Source organism: Suricata suricatta, chromosome 6 (genome assembly GCF_006229205.1).
Source record: "Suricata suricatta isolate VVHF042 chromosome 6, meerkat_22Aug2017_6uvM2_HiC, whole genome shotgun sequence".
NCBI classification, from domain to species: domain Eukaryota; kingdom Metazoa; phylum Chordata; class Mammalia; order Carnivora; family Herpestidae; genus Suricata; species Suricata suricatta.
The window spans coordinates 84,513,577-84,538,167 of NC_043705.1; the positions used below are offsets into that span (position 1 = coordinate 84,513,577).

Consider the following 24,591-nt stretch of genomic DNA (forward strand, 5'->3'; position numbering starts at 1 on the left):
GAGAGGGCCTGGCAGTCCTCCATCTCGTAGTTCCCCAGACTCTGAGCTTCTTTCCTTGGTCAGTCTTACTCTGTATCCTTTTCCTGTATTAAACTGTATAATACACTGTACACAGTAAGTATTCTAGCGTTAAGTGGGTTCTGTGAGTCCTAGCAAATCCTCCCCATCAGTTTTGAGAATTCCCTGAACTTGCAGTTGGTGGAAGAAAGGACGTGGTCTTGTGTAGATTGTGTTCACTCTTACTCCAGATAGGTAAATTCCTCACAAAACTCTACTCGAGAGGAATCTGAATCATAAGGTGTTTGTTCTATCAGATAGGCAAGGACTTGGTCTCTCAGGAAAATCTATAAGACACACAAACATACACACACACTTTAATAGAATTATAGTCTATTTTTCCTCACGTTTATGTTCTAGAATTACAAAATTAAGCACGTTTTCTTGCTTCCTGTCATGTCTTATAATCAAGAGAAAATACAGTCAGTAGAGAAGTTCCACAAAAACCCAGTTACTGGAATTAGCAGATAAGGACATAAATGATTATAAATATATAAAATAATTGGAAAAGAGTAATAATTGGGATAGAGAAGAGGTATAATGAGTTGAAGAGTATTTCTCAAAAATTATTGTCTATCCAGACCTCAGAATGTGACCTGATTTGGAAATAGTCTTTACAGATATAACTAGGGAAGTTAAAATGAGGCAGTGCTATTGGGCCCTAACCCAGTGACTGGTGTCCTCATAAGAGGGAAACTGGGATTCAGAGAGACAGAGGAGAGGCCTCATGAAGACAGAGGCAGAGATGGCGCGAGGCGTCTGCAGGCCGAGGAAGGCCAGTGCTGGCAGCCACCAGCAGTGAGGAGGGAGGCCTGGGGCAGATGGTCCCTCAGAACCTCTAACCCTGCTGACACCTGGGTTTTGGACATTCAACCTCCAGAACTGTGAGAGAATACATTCCCGTTGTTTCAAGCCATTCATTTTATAGTACTTTGTTATGCCCTTAGGAAATTGATACACAGGGTAATGAGATATCCTAGGGTATGGATAGCAAACTTTTTAAAAAGGACCAAATGGAAATTCTAGATCTGAAAAGTCCAGTAGCTAAAATCAAAACCATAATGGATAGGCTGAACACCAAATTGGATGTTACAGAAGAAAGAATAAGTGAATTTGAAGACAAATAAATAGAATTTACCACACTGAACCAGGGAGACTAAAAGAAAAAAACCTGAGGGGGTGCCTGGATGGCTCAGTGCAGAGCCTGCTTGGGATTCTCTCTCTCTCCTTTTCTCTCTCTCTCTCTCTCCTTCTCTCTCTCTCTCTTGCCTTTTCTCTCTCTCTCTCTCTCTCTCTCTCTCTCTCTCTCTCTCTCTCTCTCTCCCCCTCTCGCTCTCTCAAAATAAACATTAAAAAATGTTAAAAACAAAACCAGAACACACAACATCATTTAGCATTGATATATTAAACTGGGAGCATACATGAAATTTGGATCAAGAGAAAGAAAATAGGGCAGGAAAAAATATTAGAAGAAATAAAGACTGAAAAACTTTCCAGAAGCTCACAACATTCTTAAACAAGACAGATACAAAGAAATCAACCCAGGTGTATCGAAGCCACCAGCTGAAAACCATGATAAAAAGAAAACTTAAAAGCAGATAGAGGAAAATGACACTTCCCTCCCCATCCCCCCACCTGCCCTGTTTCCTGGGTGGTGTTGCTTCCTGTCCTCCCTCTGCCGCCAGGTGGCCCTGATGCATATTCATAAGAGCCCTGACCTTAGTCTCCATGCTGTTCTAGCTTGAATCCTACCTGTGACTTCTAGGATGAAGTCCCCTCTTCATTGTGGTCCCTGTGGTGTCCTTACAACTGCTCTCACTTCCCACAACTTCTAGTTGGGAGTGTCTCTAGCTCTTCAAGTGTGCCTTGCCGCCACCTTCTTGGAACTCTCCTCCTTCAGAATCCCTCCCTGCCATCTTCACCCCCACTCCAAGCTGGACCTCCTGGGTCCTAGATGTCTGAGTAGTATGTTTGTGCCTGCACTGTGTGGGTACTGACTTTAGTGACATAAAATTGGAAATTGATTCATAAGCCTAGTGGCATCCTTTCTTCAGACATAATTGACTGTGGGTGGGGGTTTAGAGAACCAGTCAGCCTATTGTGGGCCTTGCCAGCCTGTCTGGCGTCAGCCTGCACTGTGCTCTTCGCTTTCCGTATGCTGGCCACATTGGCCTTCTTTTGGTCTGCATACATTCTTTTTAACCTCAGGCCTTTGCACCTGTTGCTCCTCTGTGTGGAATTCTGACCACCTCGATTAGGACAAATGCTCCTAAGAACTTGCCTTCACAATGTGTCTTTTCCTATGAGGACCTGCCGAAGCTGTAATTCTGTTGTGTGATTACTATGTCAATCCCTCTCTACCTTGCCTGTGAGTTCTGCAATGGCAGGAACCTTGTCTGGTTTTGTCCATTTTGTATTCTCCAGTAACCAGTGCAGAGCCTGGGATCCGGTAACTGCTCTGGTTGTATCTTGTGAATGAATGAATGGGTGAACGGATGGACAGTTTTAGCAGTTTGGCTGAGCATGTCAGTGGTTCCTCTAGGAGTGACTCTTAGAGAAATCTGAAGGTTTCTTCCCCTCAAGGACTGGCTGCTTTGTATCATGTTTCCCAGGAGTGTCTCTTAATACGGGAATCTAGTTCCTCCTCCCTCCTCTCCATTTCACACTCAGCCCCAGCCTGGCTTCTCTACCCTGAAACAGCTGCTTTAATCATCCTGTCTCCACCCTGTCTCCAACAGGGACAGGGATTGTCCTTGTTCCTGCAGGTGTGGCAACACCTGGTGCTGCCCTTAGAAGTCACTGCATATACTCCTTTAGAAAGCTAAAAAGTCACGTTAAAGAAGTGCTCCTGAACTCCTGCAACCAGGGTCTCTTGGGAGGAAGAAACTTGCATCTGAAGTCAGCTGCAACATACTGGGCATGGATGGGCAAAGGCTGGATCACTTCCCGAGGCACACGGCTGAGAAGCAGCAGGGACAGGAGAGGAACCCAACCCTGTTGGCTTCAGAACCCAGGGCTCCCCTGCAAGCTAGGTCACCCGCTTCAAGAGTATGGCCTGGTTTGGAAAATTGGTACCTTACTGACATTTTCATAATAACAATAGTGTCCCTGCAGATGAGGGGGAGGAGCCAGGAGACCATTCCCCTTCACCACAATAGGAAGCTGAGGCCTAACAGGGGTCTACGAGGGCAGATGGCAAGGCAGGCTAGGGCAGAGACACCCCCCCTCCCCGAGCCTTGGGAGCTGGATCGGCGCCCCCTTCCCCTGGCGCCTGCGCACCGCAGCTCTGTTCCCGCCCAACCCCGCCCAAGCGCCCGGGTTTTCAAATTTGAAACCTCCTTTTCCCGCCTGAACACGTAGACCAGCGGAGGGGGAGGAGGGGCTGCACGCAGCCAATAGTGCCTCAGAAGCTCCTCGGCCCCGCCCCGAAGATGACGACAGCAAGCCACCGTAGGCAATGGGCAAATGGGCAAAGGTGCCTGCTGGCCCCACCTCTGTGGTGCCCACGTGCAGCAGCTGAGCTGGGGCCTCCCAGAGGCCACGGTCCCCGGACTACATTCTAGGGGCAGATCCTACACTATCAGCTCTGGGCTGGAAACTGAGGCCCCGATAGTCCAAGGAGTTGGTGTGGGGTCGCTAAGCGAAATGGGAAAGATGCGGCCCCCTTCAACCTGGGGACTCGCTCAAATACTGGGCCCAGAGTTAGTGCCCGTGGCAGCACTGGGAGTCTGAGGGGATGGACGGGCTCGTGGAGTAGGCGGTGGTTCCCTGGCCCCTTTCCAGAGGGGCGGAGCCAAGAACAGGGCCGTCCGGGGGCGGGGTGTCCGGGAGGCGGGGCTGGGCCCGTGTTTGTTGCACCGTGTCAGTTACATTGTAACAAAAGTGGTGCTGCCTCTCTTCGGGCCAGCACTTTAGGCCCGCCCGCCACCAGCTGTCTCCGACATGGAACCGGTGGCCAGCAATATCCAGGTCCTGCTGCAGGCGGCCGAGTTCCTAGAGCGCCGCGAAAGAGGTGAGGAAGAACCCTTGGCGAGACTCCAGGCCGCAACCTTGCCTAAGCTCCCAGCTGGAAGGATGCATGCATGGCCTTAGGCAGTAACCCTGAGGCACCCTTTCTCACTTTGGTGAGGTGGGAGTAGGGGTGTCCACGGGTGGTGGGGTTGGGAAAATGGCCCTGGCGCCAAAAGCTCTTCCCTGACCGAGCCTTGCCAAGGGCAAGCCCCAGCAGGGACCAGCCTGGGCCTGAAGCGGGCAGGGGCTCTCTCTGGCAGAAGCTGAGCACGGCTACGCGTCCCTGTGCCCTCACCGCAGTCCGGGCCCAGTCTACAGGAGGAGGAAGCGATCCCCCCAAGCTTCTGGCACGCTGGACAGTGGGCGGTGAGGAGGGCTGGGGACCGTGGGGAAAGGATGGGGGATGGGTCCCATCCTTCATGGGACCTCACCTTTGCCCACTTCCTCCTTGTTGCTTGCATCTTCTAGGCCAGATCCTTTACTGTGGAGGCAGTTCAGACCTCTCCTGCCATCTCTTCACTCCTCTCTATTCCTCCAGGGTCTATTTCTTGAGCACCCCTGATGTGTCAGGAACTATAAATAGGACACTTCAGGGTCCTTCCACTCACACTTCTACACTTCACATCTCACTCCACTCGATTTCTCCCGCAGGCTTCCTCCTCTTCTCTCGTCTCAACCCTTTGCACATGCCATTCCCTCCAATTTTAATGCCTCTCCCTCCACTACCCACTTTGGATAGCTTGTTTCTGGCCCAGCTCAACTGTCATCTCTGCCCAGGAAGCCCTTCCTGACTGCTGGTAGGTGGGCTCATTTGGACACCACAACCTCCTGGGCAGGCCTCTCAGCTTTGGGCCCAGTTTTCTTTCTCTGCCTGGGGATTCCAGTGCCCAAGCCCGGCACAAGGTCCCCACATTGGGCTAGTTTGGGGCAGACAACTATAGTGGGTTTTAAGTCCCTGGGACTGAGGGTGTGGTAGTAGCTGACACCCCCTCACCCCATCCTCCCTGGCATTGGCAGGTCTGTGCATAACGAGCTGGAGAAGCGCAGGTGAGTCCCAGCTGTGCCCTGACAGCACCAGGCCCCAGGAACCACCTCCCTCTGGCCTTCCCTTCCCTATTGTCCCTCTGGCCAGCAAGGCTGGGCTGGCACTGCCCTCCAGACCCCTTCCCCTGCAGGAGGGCCCAGCTGAAGCGGTGCCTGGAACAGCTAAAACAGCAGATGCCCCTGGGGGTTGACTGTGCCCGGTACACCACACTGAGCCTTCTGCGCTGGGCCAGGATGCATATCCAGGTATGGAGCTACCCCTGCACCCTGGGGCCAACCTACCAGAACTCATGAGAGGTATAATAGGGTGGGGCTGAGTGGAACTGGGGAGAGAGGCCTGAGATCATAGCTCAACAGTGTGACATGGGACAGTTTTCTGTGCTTTTAGCTTCCATGTGTGTTAAAGAGGAAGAAAAGCAGAAAGTAAGGATTGTTATGAGACTTAGTTTGCCCAGTAAATGTTCATGGCTATTACAGCTATTATCACTTCATCCTAACTGGCAAGTCACTTAGCCTCTCTGGACTTTGTCCTCCTCTGTAAAGAGGGCATGTCTGTTGAAAATATTGACGTGTCATGTGTCAGGGTCCCTAGAATTGCAGAGGGCTGGTTTTTACTCTCCCACTCTCCCATCCTTTAAGGCCTGTTCTGAACCCTCTGTTCTGATGCCATTTTGAAAAGTAGTTCCAGAGGTCAGGAGAGGGGAAAGAGGAAGTCAGTCACCCATCCTCCGAGGGCCCTTCCACTGCCTGGGCTAATAAGCTCAGCACCCCCTGGTGGACAGGACAGGAGTGGGGTGTGCCCCAGCCAGCCTCCCCAGCCTCCCCACCGCCAATGAGAGGTTAGGGAGTGGACCAGCAGTGGCCTTGGAAACAAGAGGCCTTTTCTTGCCCTCTTGGCCTTTTTAACTGAGGCAGAAATGGGGGCACAGGCAGGCTAAGGATCAAGCAGCACAGCTAATGAGAGGCAGAATCATAACCTAGGCTCAAGTTCCCTGACTTGCAGTTTCCAAGTGTTTACTGAGCACCTGTCTACCAGGCCCTACTGTAGGCACGAGGGGTTGTAGAGATCCATGTGCTTATGCAGCAAGTAAATCATGGTGCAGGGAATGTCAGCACTGCCCCATAGTGCCTGCACCCCCTCACTCTGTTGAAGAACACCCTGGCCAGGTAACAGGTCCATTTCTCACATGGAGCTTGCCTGGCATGGTTCTTGGGATGATGTGTGCCCCCTTGGGTGCTGGCTGGCTCGTGCGCAGGAGCTGAGGATTGCTCCTCCCTTGAAGTCCTATCACGCCTCTGCTGTACTCCCTACCTCCTGTTTTCTTTCTCCAGGCTGTCTTCCATCTTGCCCTAGAATGTTCTTTGCAGCACATTGCTCTTTTTAGGTCTACTGCTGGAAACATTCCATGGCTTTTGACAGGACAGTCTCAGTTCCTGCAAAACTGTAGGGCCTTCACAACTCAGGCCTTGCCACTGGTCAGCTTTTGGTCTCCCATATCCCTATGCCTCCCCAGCAAAGCTGAATTCACTATGCTCTTCTCAGTTTCCCTCAGCTATGCTGCTTCTTACTGTTCCGTCTTTGCTTAGGCAGCTCTTGCTCATCCTTCTATACCTAGTACAAATGTCCCCTCATCCAGTTCTCCCCTTGTTGACTGAATGCAGGCTTCTGCCCACCAAAGGCTCTGGTAGGACCCTTGGCCCTCCAGTCCATGGAACTCAGGATGGTGGAGCTTAAGTTGGATTAATGCTGAGGCCGCAAGGTTCCTGGGAGAGTCTTGCTTGGGAGTTACAAACTGGTAGCCTTTGTTTTGTCTGTAGTCTTCTAAAAATTTAAATTAGTTGGCAGCATGTAAAAGGACGTTTGACACAAAAAAGTCTGACTTTCCAGCTTCTCTTAAGAGAAATGAGGATGTCTGGCAGCACCAAGCCTGTGTGTAGATGGCTGTTAACTGGCTAGTACCTGAAGGTCAGCTACCTTGAGCTGTGGTGCCCACTTGCCCGTGTGTGACAGTCCTCCCCAATCTCTGCTGCTCGCCACTACAAGACTCCTTTCACATCACTGGACGGAGCTCTGAGGGCCTGAGATTGGGGCACCTCCCTCCCCAACTCAACACAAGAGTGCTCACGGCCCTTTACACCAGCCTAGAGGGCAGGAGGGCTGGCTTAGAAGAGGCGGGAGCTCTCTGGGGCCTGGATTTAGTACGCCCCTTGTCAGAGGTGGGCAGTCAATGTTGAGTGGTGGTGGGCTGAGCCCCGAGCCCACAGGCAGCTGACCCCACAGCCCCTTGCTCCCTTGGGACTTGCAGAAGTTGGAGGAGCAGGAGCAGCAGGCGCGGCGGCTCAAGGAGAAGCTGCGCAGCAAGCAGCAGAGCCTGCAGCAGCAGCTGGAGCAGCTCCGGGAGCTGGCAGGGCCAGGTGAGAGGGAGCGGCCGCGGGCGGACAGCCTGGACTCTTCAGGCCTCTCGTCGGAGCGCTCGGACTCAGACCAAGGTGAGTGCCCTGAAGCTGAGGGGTCGCATGGATGGGGTGGGCTGCATCTGCTGACTGGACCCCTCCCTGTGCAGAGGAGGCCGAGGTGGACGTGGAGAGCCTGGTGTTCGGGAGCGAGGCTGAGCTGTTGCGGGGCTTTGTCGCGGGCCAGGAGCACAGCTACTCACACAGCAGCAGCACCTGGCTATGACCTTCAACGTCCCGGAGTGGACCTCCACCCTGAGACTACTCTCCACTCTGCCGGCAGGAGCCCTCCCCAAGCCTCAGGGGCTGCTTGGAGTCACCTGTTGGAATGGACTAGAAGGACCCTTGTGTGGGAATAGGTGCCTGCCCCTCACCTTGCCGCTGGCTGCCAACTATCCCTCCTGGGGGAGGGGAGCCTGGGTTTCCCCTGAATCCTGTGGGGCAGGCAACTTAGGCCTGGGCTACTCTTCCAGGCCCTTTTTTGTAGCACTTGGCTCTGCTGTCCCCAAGTGGGCAGGAAGCCTCTTGGACCCTCACATTCCTTCCTAGACAAAGCCCTCTGGCCTTTGTCCCAGATACTGTATTTTCATTAAAAACCTCTTTACTAACTTCCTGTATGTGGTCTTACCCAATAAAAACGGGGAACACCCAGCCGAGACAAACTGGAAAAGAGGAAGTGAGATCAGGAGCCATTACTAACACTGTTGACCATACCAGCAGAGTCCCTTTAATCTTCACAGTTGGAGGCTGTCTCCACTTCACAGGCGGGACAAGGCTGAGTGAGGTGGCTTGCCTGAGGTCCAAAGCCAGGAAAGCACAGAGTCAAGATTCAAACTAAAGCTTTCTGACTCCAGAGCTAGGGCTGACTGAATTCAACAAATATTTATTGAGTGCCTGTTATCTGCTAGGTATTGTTCCAGACACATCAGAGAATGCAATAAAGGTCCCTGCCCTCGTGGAGCTTACAGTCTAGTGTTTATTACCACTGCATCTGCACGCTGTCTGTGACCCTGGGTATGTCCCTGCACCTCTCCGCGCCTGTCCTCAGCTGCCCGATGCGGGAGTAAGGAGGCCCAGCTCAGACATGCCTGGTGCACGTAAATGCCAAACGGGACACCCACCCCCAACCCACCACCCAGGCAATAGCAAGAGCTGGAAGTCGACTTTTAATAATAAAGTACAAGGGGGAAAGGGCAGAGGGATTTGAGCCGGGTGGTCAGGTGTCCTACCGCACCAGGGCCTGGGCTAGCTACACGAACTGCTGCTGCTGCTGCTGCTGCTTGGTGGCTGCCTTGCTGGCAAGGTCCTTGGCCTTCTCTGTAGCTGCCAGTGCCGTCTCCTTTGCCTTCTCCTTGGCTTCCTTGGCTGTCTCAACAAGGGTTTTGGAAGGGGCCTCACCTGCAACAAAGGGCCGGGGCTTCAGAGGATGCTAAGACGACCTACTTCATCACCCTTCCATGACCTCCACCCTCTTTGAGCCAGGCCCCATCGGAAGGGTAGTAGGTGACCCAGGGGACAGATGAGGAGTCCCAGGCTTAGAGTGGGGTGGTGGTAACCACAGACTCCGCACCAATCAGGGCAGCTAGGACTTGACCCCAGCTTCTCTTTGTGCCCAGAGCCCTCACCTTGCAGCTTGGCCAAGATGTATTCAAAGCCCTTCATAGTCTTGGTCACATTGCTTTTGAACCGGGCAAGGCCAAATTCCTGGCAAAAGAAGAAAAGGGGGAAGATCTGGAGCTTCTCACTGATCCCTAGTGAAGACTTCGGGCCAAATGCCTGGGACCCCAAAGACCCAGCACCCCCACAAAGCTACTCACCTGGACAGCTCTGGAGACACCAAATAAACTAGAGGAGACCCAGGCTTCCCGGCGGATTTCGGTCCAGCCGCTGTTATCAGAGTTCACACAGTAAACACATCGTTCCTCCACCACCTGTGCGGGAATCAGGCCAACCACAATCATTGGAACTCTTTCACTTTACCAAACTTGTACATCAATTTGATCCCTTGCCTCTTTTTCACAAGGCAAGGCAATAAAATGAAAATACTTCTTTAGCTTACTGTATTCCCAGTCTGCATTTAAGGAAGAGAGCAAGAACATTAAAAAAGCCATTTTGCTCTCAAAAACCTCTCCTCTAACTCTTCAAACTAAAAGGCATATAGACTCGAGATCAGTAAAGTGCCTTCCAGCTCTGTTCTGGCCCTGGACTTTGTTTGGTGGCTTTCTATGCAGTGCTTTTAGCCTGCCTTCCACCCACTGCAGCTCTTGAGCTCCCTGGCAGTTGAAATAAAAATGGAAATCTGGCAATTGTCACAGCTCCTGTCACTGCTCCCTCCCGTTTTCAGAGAAGTGTACCACCAGTACTTCCAAAAGAAACACTTAAAAGAGATGTCTTGATCGCTGGCTCACTATCTTTGTAACTTACAAAAAACACAGGTTATCCCCTTAGGATAGTCTGCTCTGAAGCCTTCAGAAAACTCTAGGGGAGAGCATCAAGGTGCCTGCTCACTCCGTGCCCTTGCAGGACACTTCCCCTCTCTGAACCTCGCTTCCCTCTTTGTGTAATACCTGCTTCCCAGGGTCACTGTAAAGATTAGCTGAGAAGCATTCTCTGAAAGTTTTTAGAATATTCACATGAGAGAAGATACTGCACTATATTTAACAATAGATTTTCAAGCTTTTTTATGTGCAAGAAATCAAAAGGTATATGAACCTCTTCCTCCAAAATCTCAGGCAGAAATCCATTACAGATAAATGTCTTTAATAATGTCTTTAATAAATGTCACATGACAGAACTCCTCTAATCATGGGGCAAGGGGCCCAGATCCTCTCCCCTCTGAGGCACAAAGAAATTCCTTGTGGCGTGATGGATTCCTGCTTGAGAATTACCACCGCCCTCCCTCAGCATCACTCCTGTGGGCCCAAACTATACAGGTGCCAGGCACAGTGAGGATACTCTATTTAGTCCTTGAAACAACGTGGAAGAACAGGTACCCTCAGTATGAATGACTTAAAAGACTGGTCTAGAGATGCTAACCAGCTGAAAAGATCATCTGAATTTATACTTTAGAGCTATCACTCCCTAGTTACCCAGATCTGCCCCAGACCATAGAAGCTCCTTCGTTGGCTCCCTAAGCCATAGATACCTGGTACTTTCTACTTCTAGGGGACCAAAGGGAGGGTAGTCTCACCATCAGCCGGGCATGGTTGATGTTCCAGGTGAAGGTGGTCATGGTCTGGTTCTGCGGGTCCACAATAGAATCCTCCAGGATGTACACCGAGTGAGCAACATTGGCAGGAAACAGTCGCTCCGCCCAGCGGGGCATCCTGTTGGTCTTGGTCAGGAGACGCCGGGACAGGAGCTTCTGGTCAGGGGTCACCTCCCGGTGCACTATGTCTTCCGTCAAGACATGTTTGCTGCAAGTATCAGAGTAAAGGTGACTCTCGGAAGCATACTGCCTGTTGGGTTTCCCATTTGAAGCCTCCTGGCCCGGAATGGCCATGCCTTCCCCAAACTTGGCACTATCACTTGCAATGGTAAGTGGTGTGGCTCAGACCTGATGTAGAGTGCTTTGAGCCTATCCGCAGGCAAATTCCAACTCCCGCCCCCTCGCTGACCGGATTCCAGCGGGGACTGGACCTCACGATTTATTACACCCGTGGAGAATGCCTCAGGCATTGGAGTTGGCCAGCGCCCGAATTTCCAATCTCAAGATCCCTCCCAACTCCGGTCCCGCCGCCTCTTCCTGTCTCTCCAACGTGAGAGAACCTTGGACTACAGCCTCAAGGTCCAGCCTCCTTGCACTACCTTGCAGGCCTGGCCTGGCCGCTTCCCGGATACAATTTTCTTACCCTACCGACGGCCACGGTTTCGCCGATCGCCTACCTCCAACTCGATGTCAAGTCTTTCCCGGCCCCACACATCGATATCCAAACAGCGAGGGAGTAGGGTTGCTCTTTCCAGGGCCACGTACCTATAGGGATTCGGGTACCGCTGCCAGAAGGCAGCGAACACTTGGTCCCAGGAACTCCGGAGCACGCTCTGGCCCAGGAAATACTTCACCATCGTCCCGGCCGGGGCGGGCTCAGCACCCAAGCAGCATCAGGGGTGCAAAGCCCGGGGTGGGCACGCGGAGGCCGGGCCGGGGCTCGGCGCACGCCCGCCAGGCTCGCAGCTCAGTCACCACCGCGCCGCGCCCAGGTAGCCGCCGCCGCCATGAGGAGTTGTCGGGCCGCCCGCAACTTCCGGCGCAGCCGCGCAGTACCCAGCACTTCCGGCGCCCTCACACGTGATCCCGCGGCCCCGCCCATCCTCCGTACCCCTCCCCCTCCCTCGCGGGAGTCGCGGCGCTGCGGGTCTGACCCAGGTCGAAGGGGCCCCCAGGTTCCGTGGGGAATCCGTGAGGGAGCGACGCCTAAGTCCCGAAAACGAGCTGGACGGTGGCGTGTGGCGTGCGGCGCCGTTAAGGGCGCTGCCGCGCGCGCTCCCAGGCCGCCCGGAATCCTGGGCTCTTCGAAGGAGGATCCGCGCCTGGGGCCAAAGAGCGAGGCAGACGGGGGCACTGCCGGAGCTCGAGCCGACGCAGTGTCTCCAGTCGTAGGTTGGTGCCTGGGGTCGGGAACCGAGGTGTTGGCGCTGCCTGCCCGAGCGGAGATCCGGGTTTGCCTCCGCCCCCGCTCAGGACCCTGACGCGGGTGAGGCGGCCCCGGGAGCATGAGCGGGCAGCGCGTGGACGTCAAGGTGGTGATGCTGGGCAAGGAGTACGTGGGCAAGACGAGCCTGGTGGAACGATACGTGCACGACCGCTTCCTGGTGGGGCCCTATCAGAACGTGAGTGCGCTCCGCGGGGCCGGGCACGAGTGGGAGGGAGCTGACCGGCACCCGCGGCCCTGATCGCTTTCCCCCGATTGCAGACCATCGGGGCCGCCTTCGTGGCCAAGGTGATGTCCGTTGGAGACCGGACGGTGACTTTAGGTATTTGGGTAAGTTCCCTGGGCAAGTAGTCCTGAGATAACCCAATCCTAAGAAGGCTTAGGTTCTCCTATTACTGGCTGACTTGTGGTCTCCTAGAGGCCATTTCTCTAAACCTCAAGGGGCCTGAAGGACGTGGTATTAGTTTGCAGTCTTGGGGAGTAGCTCAGTAACTCGGGCCAGGGCTGAGCCGCCCCCTGCCCTTCAGGACACAGCAGGCTCTGAGCGCTACGAGGCCATGAGCCGAATCTACTACCGGGGTGCCAAGGCTGCCATCGTCTGTTATGGTAAGAGGATCTGGCCTGTTCCTCATCGAGAAGGGTTGGGTTTCAGGCTGGCTTTAGAGAACAGCCCCTGACCCTTGGTTGTGTCCTGTGTATCCCACATCAAGACCTGACGGACAGCAGCAGCTTTGAGCGGGCAAAGTTCTGGGTGAAGGAACTGCGCAACCTAGAGGAGGTAAGTGCCCAGACCTCACCAGACGACCAGAGGCCAGTGGTCCATGGGAGTGACCCAGACCTTGCCTTCCGCTCCAGGGCTGTCAGATCTACCTGTGCGGCACCAAGAGTGATCTGCTGGAGGAGGATAGGCGGCGTCGCCGTGTGGACTTCCACGACGTCCAGGACTATGCAGACAGTAGCTATTCCTCAGCTCTCTGGGGGTGGGGAAAGTGGTTGCTTGGGTGGATCATAAAATAGGGACTGCCTTAGCTGCCATGGCAAGATCCCTTGGGAAAGTCTCTTGTGGCCTCCCTGAACGTGTGGGGTCCATTAAGATTGCCTGAATTGCTAGCCTTTCCCTTTGTGTCCACCTGATTCTCAGGTAGGAGGCTTTAGTCATTTCTCTTTACAGATATCAAAGCTCAGCTCTTTGAAACATCCAGCAAGACAGGCCAGAGTGTAGGTGAGTGCTGTCCTGGGCCTCACAGCAGAACAGGCAGGGGCACCAGAGGCGGCAGAGAAGAGCCTAAAGGGCTGGGTTATTGGGTGATTCCAGGGTTACTGGCTTTGAGCCCTCACTGACTTGTCCTTTTTCCTGCCAGACGAGCTCTTCCAGAAAGTGGCAGAGGATTACGTCAGTGTGGCTGCCTTCCAGGTGATGACAGGTGTGTGCTTCCCCAGCCTCTCTGGAGACTTCCTCTAGGCCCGCTGCATCTTGCCCCCTTCACAAGTTACCTGATCCCCAAACAGAATGGTGCTAAATTGCCACCTCTCTTTGACAGAGGACAAGGGCGTGGACCTGGGCCAGAAGGCAAACCCCTACTTCTACAGCTGTTGTCATCACTGAGTCACCACTGCTCACCTGGCCTGGGGGGGGGGCTGGATATTAAAGGAGTTTACCCCGAAGAGCTAGACCTAGCTCTTGTCTCGGGTTGAATGATCAACTGTCTGAGCTATCCCCAGTCTCCATGACAGCAGGGGTGGCACCTGCCTGTGCTGGCCCATGGAATGGAGGCAGCATCAGGCTGACTGATGGGCATGAGGGAAAAGGCTTATTTGGACCCCAGGCTCCTGCCCTGGACAGCACTTGTGTCTGCAAATTATTTAAGTGGCTTCTGATTTGTAAATAAAAGCAATGCACTGTGAATCACACTCAGCCCCTCTCCCTGCTGTGCCAAGACCCCTAGTTCTTTCTGGGGCCACTTGGCTGCCCTCACTTCCATATTAAGGCTCCTCCCAGCTCTTATTCTTTTGGAAACCAAGCAGCTTTACCCCAGGGATGCAGCTGAGATAATGGAGAAACAAAAGGACCTTTCCCTGTTCTTTAGGGGAGACAAAGATAGGTGAGAGGTTGTGGTTGGGGCAATGCAATGTTCACAATTCCATCTTGGTATTCAAGAAGAGCAAAGGCAGCATTTAAATGGTGTCCAGAGATCAGAGGGTCAAGCACTCCTACCTCAGACTGGCTGGTTCTACCACTACTGTCATGTCTAGGTCCATGAGTCATGTCTGTGGCTCAGATCTTAAGCTTCCCAGCAATATCTTACAGTGTACATTAATGTAAGAAAAATCCTAAGTTCTGCAAGACAGAAAGGTCTTCTAGATCCAGATAGGGATCCAGCTCAGCTATCAACAGAAAAGGGACCTGAACTTGGCCTGAGTTTCTCATCTGTAGAATGAGGGGACCATCACCCAGTTCAGGATGCTGAAGATCTGGAGCAAAAAGTAATACTAGGACTTAATGCTGGTCTTCTCATGCTACTGCCCCCAGGGCAGGAAGCTCAGGACTAGGTCAGGAGAGACAGACTCCCAAGATTCCCCCAAAGTAGATTTTTGGGCCTTAAATGTATATGTATAGACAGGGCTGATGATTTCTCTTCAACTAAAAAGCATATGCCAGTCCTTTCCAGTTATGGGAGGCCTGGGGCAGGTCTTCTACAATGCTTAGCACCTATCTCTGAAGAACTAAAAATGTGGCCAGAATGGCCAGACTCACACTCTGAAGGTACTATGGTTCCACTTCCCTTTTTAAAACCAATTCCTCAAAATACCCTTCCTTCATGGGTAATGGAAGCTTCCTGTATAGGGGCTAAGACACCAGCCACTCCCAAAGGAAGTGAAAAACATTCTGGCAGATGGGGCTGCTGGGAGAAAACCACACAACTGGGAGATGCTTAGAGGGGCTCACCTCCACCATGTCCCCGACCTGGGAACTAACTCGGGCTGGTTTCTGTTCTCACCCAAACTCATCCTCCCTCCTATTAAGCTACATCTCCCCACGGACAACAAACAAAACACAGGGCAAGGGCCATAAGAGTAAAGTTAAACTTTACTTTACAGTAATTTTTTTTCTATATACAAAGAATTACAGTACATGTTTATGGGGACTCCTACAGGGCTCCCCTCTTTTTCACTAAGAGTTTCACTTACAGCTGACCATCTATGGGGGGAAGAGGCAAAAGACCAGTGATGGACCTCAGCTGACACCACCCCCACATCTTTCTTAAAAATATAGAGATCTCTATTGTCAGCTTGATTCTTTGCCAAGACTTAGAAGCTGCTCTTCCATGAGCTCCTGTGTGCTGCACTCACCCATCTTCAACACTCCTCTACATGCACACATTGGCAGCACCCACCTTGGACCTGGAGACTGCCTGTTCCATGCCCCTCCTCTGGAAGTCTAAACACCAGGACCAATCACTTCTGCTCCTACTCCCTGGGCTCATTTCCTGTCCACAAAGCTTTACCAGACTTCCAGGTGTTGCACCTGAAGCCCCTCAAAAGCCGGATGTTTTGAAAGCCATGGGAAAGCAGCTCCAGAAAAGGGACCACGTAAGAGTTTAACATGATTTTCTTTATGCTGGTAGGAAACATTTCTCCTCAGGTGGTGGATTTCTAATTAAAATAAACTCTCCACCTCCTTAAGAAATATTACCCTTAATCTTCATAAGCAGTAGAGGTGCTCCCATGAGTGGAAGAGGTAGAGAGGGGCAGAAGGTAACTGAAGGAGAACCCCACAGTAGGAGCTCTCTATCAACCTGTCCTAGGCAGTGTGGACGGAGGCTACACCAGGTGACAAGGTGACACCAGTCCTGAGAAACTCAATGACCACCTTCATCTGGATACAGCATCTCTTCCACCTAGGACTGCGCTGAACCACTCCAGGGTCAGGTGCAGGCTTCACTGAGGCTCTGCCTTCCTTCTTCTCTAATAGAGCCGTAAAGAAACCATTCTACATGAAACTTCTTCCTCCCAAACAGGAACTCGAGTTTCTCAAGTCACCAGTCCCTCAACCCTTGGCAGTGCTTATTTATACCAGAAAATTAGCACCATCATTACATTTGTGTGTGTGTGTTCAAAGCAAATATCTATTCTTATTTCAATCTGTACTACAGCAACCTCTGGCCCTGCTGCATTGGCCCTAGGAAGCCCAGCTGAGAACTCACTGGCCGCAGCCAATGAAGTGTCCCACGCAGCCGCTACCTAGCTCTAGGTGATCTGGAATGTCTAGCACATGAAGCAGCCCAAGCATTATTCAGCAGGAAAAGGGGCCTGTGGCAGCTCCTTTCTTGTCATGATCTTAGGTTACGACACTGGTTCACAATGACCTCCTCGTTGACAAACCCCAAGAGGATGACAATATGCCCCAAAAAGCCTTAGGAGAAAACCCAGTTTATAGGAGTTGAGGGCAAAATCCATCCACATTTAGTGCTTTCCTGATTCCTCTCCACAGGGGAAGCTGCCAGGACCAGACGTCCTTCCTGCCACTCTGTTCTCACGATGCGACCTGGGAGTCCAGCTCCAGTGAGTAGATGCTGTTGAGTCTGGGAAAGGATCGCTGATACACTTTGTGCCCTGACTGTAGTGTGGGGTAGAGAATGTGAAGATAAAATAATTATTTTCATCAATGCTAAAGATGCAGATTTGGTAGTTTTTCATTAGAGGATCAACACAGTGATTTAAATCACCTCAAAATCAGTAATTTCAGGGGGAAGCAGACATTTAAAAACCTGGGATGCTTCTGTAGCAAAGACAACAGTTTGTTCCAGGCAAAGCAAATGAGGCTTTGAATTCAAATTTCAACAATTTTTCTGACTTAACAGGGCTAGGAGACACACTGGTTCTTTAGATACCTATGGAAGCCATGGCTTCCCCCTCTGAAACATTTCCTGAGGACTGGCTTAGAGGCAGACACTCTTGAGATCCTGATTTCCAGGCACCTGGCAAAATACCAAAATACCATCCTGCACAAAGATAAGGAGATTCTAAGAGAAAAGCTTTCCTTTCAACTGCCAATTCATGTCCTCTGGAGAAAGTGTCTCAGTACCAGATTCCAGGAGAATCTCCAAGGGGTGGCAAGGCCACTCCCTCACCACTGTCCTTCATACAAGGGTCTCAATAACCACAGCAGTCCAGCCCTTTGGACTCTGCTTCTAATTGTACAGTGACTGCTTTTATGATCTTAACAATCTGTATCAGATGCTGCTGTAAGTGAGACTGGTAGGTGAATTTCTAGTTTCCATTCCACCTAAGAGTCTTTCAATAACCCTCACAAAAGCCTGGCTGTCCATCCATTTAGATAAAGAACTGCAACCGTTCATCCAGCGCCCCCACCCTCCCCCAAACCAAGCAGAACTCAAAAGTTGTTTTCCCAGACAGGTCTGGAAGGAAGTTTCCAGTAAATGGTGGAGAATGGAAAGAACCAAAACAAAATCACAAAGTGGCCAATCATGGCCCACCTTTCCCTTAACTCCTTGTCCTGTGAGACATATCTAGAGCGGCTGTCAAGTCAATTACCAGCAAAGCCTACTTCAGAGAAGCTATTTAAGGATCTAACTTCTCCACTTAAAATTTTTTTACATAGCCTGCACATACCCCGCCCCCCCCCAATTCACAGTTTATTTCATGAAACAAAGAGCTACGGTAATTTAACACACAACATAGTGAAAGGAGATTCTGACAGTGCAGTGCGAATATCTTCTTCTGATCACAACTACAGATGACAGGAGAGAAAAGGGCACAGGACCGGCACCAAGCAAACCCTACTCATACAGCCTAAGAGATTAGGGAAAGGGACCTACTAGCTGCAGTTATATACTTATTATTCTCACACATGATAAATACTTAATATAATGAACTTTAATGTTCTGGGTGGATTTCTTTAAAAATATCTTTTCCATGGTTTAAAATTTTTTTAAAAGAAAATAAGATGCTTTGTTTTCTCTTCCTTTCTCATGATATGGGAAGAGAGAGAGGATGGAAAGGGAGAACTAGGCAGGTGGAATTTACAGAGGAGATTCCGAGGTGTAAGTGAGATGCAGAGATATGCCCCTAAACCTGGGACAGTCCTGCCCAACCTCGTACCTCTGCCTGAGTTCAAGTGTCTCATCCAGAGACAGACTTTGGGAAATAAAAGCAAATTCTTCTCCTAATCTTTATATAAAGCGCAAATGCTTCTATAACTATTGTTCCCTCCTTAGAAGTGATATGGGTAACCTTGAAAGGAACTTAGGAGGAGGAAATTGGGACAAAATACAGAATCCTGTTGAGGGTATAAAAGCCATAACTGAGACAGAATGGCCAGGAGACACTTGGGCCAGGAGATGGCCTGTTGGCTAAAGCTGCTGGCTAAGTTGGCAAAGCAGAGGTAAATACGTTTGGTCTAGGGACAAAGGAGGGGTGAGTGAATGGGAAGGAACTGGCCAAACAGTACTTCCTGTTGGCAGTTGGTGAGCTGGGTGAATAGTAGGGCAGGGTAGCACCAACAGATTTCCCAGCCCTTGGGCCCCAGCTCAGGGCAGCAGTAACAGATAATCAGCAGTTATAAGGAATCATCTCTCAGACTGGACATTGCTCTAAAGCCCATATCTTGCCAGTCATAGGAAAAGGGTTCTGGCTTGCCTTTGAACTAAGTCAGCAGGCAGGTGCTCTCAATATAGAACACAGCCATTCTCAGGGGTAGGGGTGGTAGAATTCACCGGTGAAGGAGAGGACTCCCTCCATTCAGGTAGGAGGACAAAGGATCAAAAGAGAAGCAATTTTCCATCAGGATCTGGCACTCTCCCTGAGCTGGTGGTAGATATGGCCCAGAGCTTGCCAGAGATTCCCTATGTCCACTGCCCGACTCTGAAATCTGAAAGCACCTGAATGTTTGGGGGGCAGGTATGGGGAGGATAGATGTAAAAGGAAAATCAGTAAAAAAGAAAGGTAAGCTTGCCAATTTTCTTCTTGTACTCTGGGAAAGCTACATCCTTGTAGAGCTCAGCCCCCACAACCAGCTGCTCTACCAAGGACAGATCTTTAGACTCTGCGCAGCCAACAGCTCCACCTGGCCTTGATGCAACCCCCTCTTGCCTGTAGAGGAGACCTCCACATAAAGGTGTGTGCATAAACATGCACACTCAACCAGGGACACTTAACACAACCACTTCTGGAGCCACAGAGGACATTACAAAACGAGTCTGTGGAACCCCAGGGCCCCTCAGAACTTCCTGTTATTTCCTGGTCAAAGGTTCATGAAAACAGCCTGGAAACCCAGGCAGGCATGTTAGGCTCACAGAGATAAGGTCTTCTTTATCTCTCTATCTCCTGTCAGTGACTAGCACCTGGCCTAGCACATGTGAATGATCAAGAAATCACCACTGATATGAATAGATGTCAGTTCCTCCCAAGTGTTCATCAGGTGCCCTCAGTGGGGCTCCAAAGAGCTAGAGAATTAGCTTCGATAGCCCCTCTAGTTTCCAACCTAACCAGTGGAATTGAATCCCATGCTTGACTCCAGAGTGGACTTTTTATTTCAAGTTACCATGTGTAAAGGTTGGAGGAAAAAGACCCAAGTCTGTCTGTCTCCTTGGTTGGGGCCCACTTGGATTTCCATACATGGTTTACACAACCACATGCCCCCACTGGCTAATGTCATAAGAGTTCTGAGTGTTGGGATATAAGGAAAGAATAACAGTGGGGAAATGTTGGGGTCTGTTTTTGTTTTTTTTTTTTTAAGAGGAGAAAAGAAAGATGATTTCCCTTCCCCAAGAACCCTGGGGGCAGCTGGTCTGGTCATGTGACATTTACTTGTATTATTTCTGTTCTGACTCTGCACACTTGTGACTGGAAGGAGCCTGGTTAAGAGCTGGAAGTGTATTTTGCTCTGGTTTAGGGTCTTGCCCTCTTCCAAGAGACCAGCAAGTCTGTGCCAATGTCTGTGTGCTCCCAGAGGACCAGCAAGACGGTGGTATTGTCTGTCCAGCCACCATGGGCCAGAGCCCTGGCCCTGGTGAGGCCTTTCCCAGGGCCCAAGGACTCTGCTCTGTGGTTGCCAACTTCTTCTCTTCAGTACAGAGGGAAGATGGGGACTTCCCAAGAGGTCTGAAGGACTGCCCACTCTTGGCAGCAAGTCCAGGTAGTTGCTGGCCTCCAGCCATCTGCTTCACCTGTTTCACCAGGCCTGGTGCTTGACTGGGAGGCCCTGGTGTCTGCTCTACCCCCGCAGATGCTCTTCCTGAGGCCGGAGTTGTTGGCTCATATAAAAAAGCCTTGGCAGGGGGCTGAGAGAGAAGTCTGGCCTGTGTAAATGATTTAACCGCTTGCCAGGGGTGTTCCGAAGGGACTGCTGCTTTCCCCGGTGGCTGCAGGACAGGATCTGCCACACTGCCTCTCTCTACAGCTCTTGGCATCTGCCCTAGACCTTTGCTGGCAGTCCATGAGCTTGATTCCAACGCTGGCATCTTCTCATCGATCTGTGATGTAACCTCATGAGGTGAAGCAGCCCGTTCTTTCTGGTGAGGAGTTAGGTCTATGAGATCCATTACCAAAGCAGCTCTATTTTTTGACTGAGTATTCTGGTCCACGGGCCTCAGTGCTTTTTCTTTAGCTACTAGGGTCTGGACCACAGCTGATAGTACTTTGTCAGGAGGTGGGAGTCTCTGGGATAAAGGAGCATGGGATTTGTCTGGGGGTTTATCTGAAGTCTGGGGTTTGGGACCGCTAGTGACTAGCAGTCTGTCTGGTGGTGGAAGTCTCAGGCCAGTAGGGACTGAGGTTTTCTCCAGTGACTGGGGCCTTGGGCTGGCAGCACCTATGGATTTATCCAGCCTTGGGTCAGCTGTCCCCAGAGGTCTTTCCAGTGGTTGGGACCTGACTGAGGGTGAGGAGCTTATGCCGGTCACTGGAGAGGGTTTGTCAGATAGTTGGGGTCTTGGTCCTGCCACTGCAGGTGGCCTGTCCAGTGGCTTCTGGCTGGATACCAAGGATTGGGGTTTGGTCCCCGACCCAGCAAGGTCCCTGACCCTATCTACAGGCTGGGGCCTGGAGTCAGTTCTGTCAGGAGGTCTTTCAGGCAGCGGTGGCCTCTGACAAGTTCCTGCCAGAGTTTTTTTGGACAGTGACACTGTCTGGTTGTTGTCAGCAGGCAGCTTATCCATCATCTTGGGCCCCTGAGCAGCCACTCCTGATGAATGCTCTGCCAGGTGAGTGCCTGGGCCTGGAGGCAGCGGTACTGGGGGAGGCACATACTCACGGATCTCCCCAGGTTCCAGAGGGTTGGGCCCACAGGGGTCATGCTCAGTACAAGACAAACGCCCGTCCAACTTGGAGATGAAGAGCATCCCTTCCCGATGCTGCTTACAAAAGGAACTGGGACACATCTCACAGAAGGAGGCTGCTTCTTTTCCACAGATGTCACATTGATGCCAAGGACACTCCCATTTCCCTGAAAACACAGATGTGAAACAAGTGCTTAGGAAAATAAACAAGGCACATGAAATGGGCCATGGCTCTGAGCCTGGGTCAAAGGAATGATTTCAAACTGCCACCTTCTGCAGAGAGCTCATGCCACACACTCAACACCTCCCCTTGCCCCAGAGTCTCAGATTCTCCTGTAAAACACATACAAATAAAAACCAAGTACCAAGTAGCAATTGAATATCAACTAAATATGCAGTCAGAGGTAATTTCTTATTACTATGACTATTTCTAGCAAGGGTGAAAAAAACCCAAAGGTCCCTTTAGATAGAACATGAAGTTATTATATTCACAGTTTTGCAAACTACATTTGTCTTATATAGCCTTTAAATATTCAACTTTAAGAGGATAATCTCAGCTATTTAAACTTTTGTTTATTTGGTTGTATTTAGCAGATACACAAATGTGAAAAATGGGAGCTGATTTTCCTTTGCTCAATCTTAAGTCTGAAACTAAGCACAAACTTTAACTACACTGTCCACACAGAATCAGTGGAAAACACCCTTACTTACCATCTATTTGCCCCCATTTCATGACACCTGAGAATCTCTGCCATGGACAGTGTTTCTGCCTCAGCTCACAGTTTCCAAATAAACTATGCTAGCCCTGACTCCTGGCTCATAGGCAAGATCATTTCTACTGCACCCTATGCCAGCTGTAATCCTAGGTTATTGATTTTGAAATAAATCAACTGATAGGTCATGTGTGGCCTTGCTCTCACACTACCTCCATTTCTATTATTTCATTACCCTGGCAACTGTACGTCGAAGGAAAGCTAGTTCAGGGTCAAACTCCTCTCACTCTCAACCTAAAGTTCTTCTCTTTCTGCAATTCCTGGAAGTTGGCCCGTAGTGATGTATAATTTCATCGAGAGTGGCTCCATACTGCTTTCAGACCTCTGTCATCAAAAACAGACCACATATCTAAGTCCCTTCCTAACTCCAAGTAACAGCTCAAAAGTTAGTGGCTTCTCCAGCTACAAATTCCTGGACACCCTCTCTGCCCAACCAGCTATCTCACATTGTTAGCTGACAGAGCTATCCTTCAGAGGAGAGTGGGCGAAGGGGGCTAAAAGGGTGTCTAGTCCACATCTCACTGACTGCAATAACCCCAAACTCTACGCTGTCTTAACCTCTTTTCTTTAGAAAGGAAACATGATTTAGTGGCCTTGAAGTCAGAAAACCTGGCTTTCAATCCAGCTCCTCCATCTATATGCTCTATTGTGACAAGTCATCTCACCAAACTGGACTCTCAGTTTCCTCATCTGCATCATGGGAAGGTGAAAAGGTCTCATCTTTATGGGTTGCTGGGAGGATAAAATAACATAACATAAATGTAAATAAAGTGCTTGATATATAACGAGTAAGTTTCTGTTCCCTTCTCTATAACCTAGGATTCCAAGCCTTTACTGTCATTTATTTCCAGAATGAGAACATGAACCATACCCCCTCAACACTATGCATGGGAAGACCAAGGAGCTGTCACAATTCCGGCAGAGAACAAAGAGAACTCTAAATGGATTTTAGCACCAACCTGCTGGTCGCTTGGTTAGATTCAGACAGTCAGCATGGTAAACTTTTGGGCAGCCTGGCTTCTTACAAGAGACGAGCTGGCCAGCATCCCCACAGCTGAAACACTCATCCTCTCGCTCCTTTGTGATCTCACCCTGGGTCCTGCGCTTCCCCTGTTGCTTCTTCTTGAATTTCTTTGACTTTTCTTCCGTGGCAATGGGTTGATTCTAGAGGTCAGATATTGAGCAGTCAGCATTCTTTCGGTACATTAGTTGTATGATCTTGACCAGGTTAACTATCCTCTCTGAGCCTCAGTCTCTCCTCTGGGAAGAGACAATCCTCATAGACTGTTGTAAAGATATGGGAAAATGCAGAAAAGGTACCTGGCACATCATAGGTACCCAAAAAATAGTTGCATTAATTCTAACTTTTCTATGAACCACTCCTGCCACCTGCATGAAATAAAAGAAATACACTTCATTTTGTTAATATACAAGCCTGGTGTTAAAGGTTCCCCTTTCGTAAGTTTTATTTTTATGTTGGTTTGGGTGTGTATGTTTGTGTATACATACATATTTCTTAATTTATTCAACAAACCTTCACTGAACACTTAATAAGGGTCACATGCTAGCGTTGTCCTTGTCCTCAACAAGCTATGTGCCTTCATCTATGTCAAATTAGATTCATGTCGACTGCTCCCCAAGACAGAACCTGGTACAACCAGAAACGTCTCCTCTGTGTTCCCTATAGCCCACATTTGCTTACCAAACCCCATGGTTTTTATCATATTATTTGTTAGACTAGAAACATCCAGGATCAATTCAATTTATTACTATTCCACAGTGATATCTCATTTTTAAACTTCTCTCAAAATGCTCTCTCACGGATTCATGTATGAAATGTTACAGAGGTGTTAAGGATGCAAAAGTGATATCCCTAATGAATGTAACACCTTTACACTTGGGTTAAACATAGTTATTATTTTCATTTATACGGAATAAATCAACTGGACACCTTTAAGAAATAAGACCATTTAACCAACCGACTAAAGAAAAAAAAAAAAAGAAATTCAATAAAATATAATTTTCCTTATTTAATAAAAGAATAACTGGTAGGTGTTCATTATCCTCATGTGTTTTTGAACCCCTATAGTTATTGGTTTCTATGCTAATTTGCATTTTTCAGTTCTTAATGTTGACTTCCATAATCAAAAAAGCATAATGGAAATACCCAATTGGAGTCACTGTGTAATTTACTCTTCATCAAAATTTAACTTCAAATTTCAATGTACTATAACTTGTGATAGAGAAAATATGGATGCATGTTCATCTATTATGGTCCATCCATTATAAATATTAAAAAAA

At 50.1% G+C, this 24,591-nt stretch overlaps 4 protein-coding genes across 12 annotated transcripts in view; 2 read left to right on the top strand and 2 right to left on the bottom strand.

The window, feature by feature from the left end:
• Positions 1-3,922: 3,922 nt before the first annotated feature.
• MXD3 (MAX dimerization protein 3) lies at positions 3,923-8,531 on the top strand. 2 transcript variants are annotated; one of them, XM_029942779.1, is made up of 6 exons: positions 3,923-4,069; positions 4,329-4,434; positions 5,086-5,115; positions 5,244-5,358; positions 7,419-7,602; positions 7,677-8,531. In XM_029942779.1, the coding sequence occupies exons 1-6, from the start codon at positions 4,000-4,002 to the stop codon at positions 7,790-7,792; spliced, it is 621 nt and encodes a 206-aa protein (XP_029798639.1). In that variant the 5' UTR covers positions 3,923-3,999; the 3' UTR covers positions 7,793-8,531. The 2 variants fall into 2 exon arrangements, with proteins under 2 accessions (XP_029798639.1, XP_029798640.1); XM_029942780.1 differs by having other exon boundaries at positions 7,419-7,527.
• PRELID1 (PRELI domain containing 1) lies at positions 8,271-11,820 on the bottom strand. Its single transcript, XM_029942778.1, has 5 exons — positions 11,540-11,820; positions 10,757-10,982; positions 9,384-9,497; positions 9,192-9,270; positions 8,271-8,964 (listed from the first exon to the last, which is right to left on the bottom strand). The coding sequence occupies exons 1-5, from the start codon at positions 11,629-11,631 to the stop codon at positions 8,816-8,818; spliced, it is 660 nt and encodes a 219-aa protein (XP_029798638.1). The 5' UTR covers positions 11,632-11,820; the 3' UTR covers positions 8,271-8,815.
• Positions 11,821-11,868: 48 nt separating this feature from the next.
• On the top strand, positions 11,869-23,720 carry RAB24 (RAB24, member RAS oncogene family). Of its 3 annotated transcripts, none has more exons than XM_029942775.1 (9): positions 11,869-12,396; positions 12,480-12,548; positions 12,746-12,824; positions 12,929-12,996; positions 13,074-13,173; positions 13,390-13,440; positions 13,580-13,642; positions 16,711-16,781; positions 23,142-23,720. In XM_029942775.1, the coding sequence occupies exons 1-9, from the start codon at positions 12,280-12,282 to the stop codon at positions 23,229-23,231; spliced, it is 708 nt and encodes a 235-aa protein (XP_029798635.1). In that variant the 5' UTR covers positions 11,869-12,279; the 3' UTR covers positions 23,232-23,720. The 3 variants fall into 3 exon arrangements, with proteins under 3 accessions (XP_029798635.1, XP_029798636.1, XP_029798637.1); XM_029942776.1 differs by lacking the exon at positions 23,142-23,720 and adding an exon at positions 22,862-22,964 and having other exon boundaries at positions 11,870-12,396; XM_029942777.1 differs by lacking the exons at positions 16,711-16,781; positions 23,142-23,720 and adding an exon at positions 13,760-14,129 and having other exon boundaries at positions 11,874-12,396.
• Positions 15,289-24,591, bottom strand: part of NSD1 (nuclear receptor binding SET domain protein 1) — a 137,724-nt gene continuing 128,421 nt past the window's right edge. For all 6 annotated transcript variants that reach the window (XM_029942769.1, XM_029942771.1, XM_029942767.1 and 3 more), the window contains exons 22-23: positions 23,250-23,454; positions 15,289-21,684 (exon numbers count right to left, since the gene is read on the bottom strand). In XM_029942769.1, the coding sequence (XP_029798629.1) occupies positions 20,054-21,684; positions 23,250-23,454 (1,836 nt within the window). In that variant the 3' untranslated portion in view covers positions 15,289-20,053. The remainder of the gene's footprint in view (positions 21,685-23,249; positions 23,455-24,591) is intronic.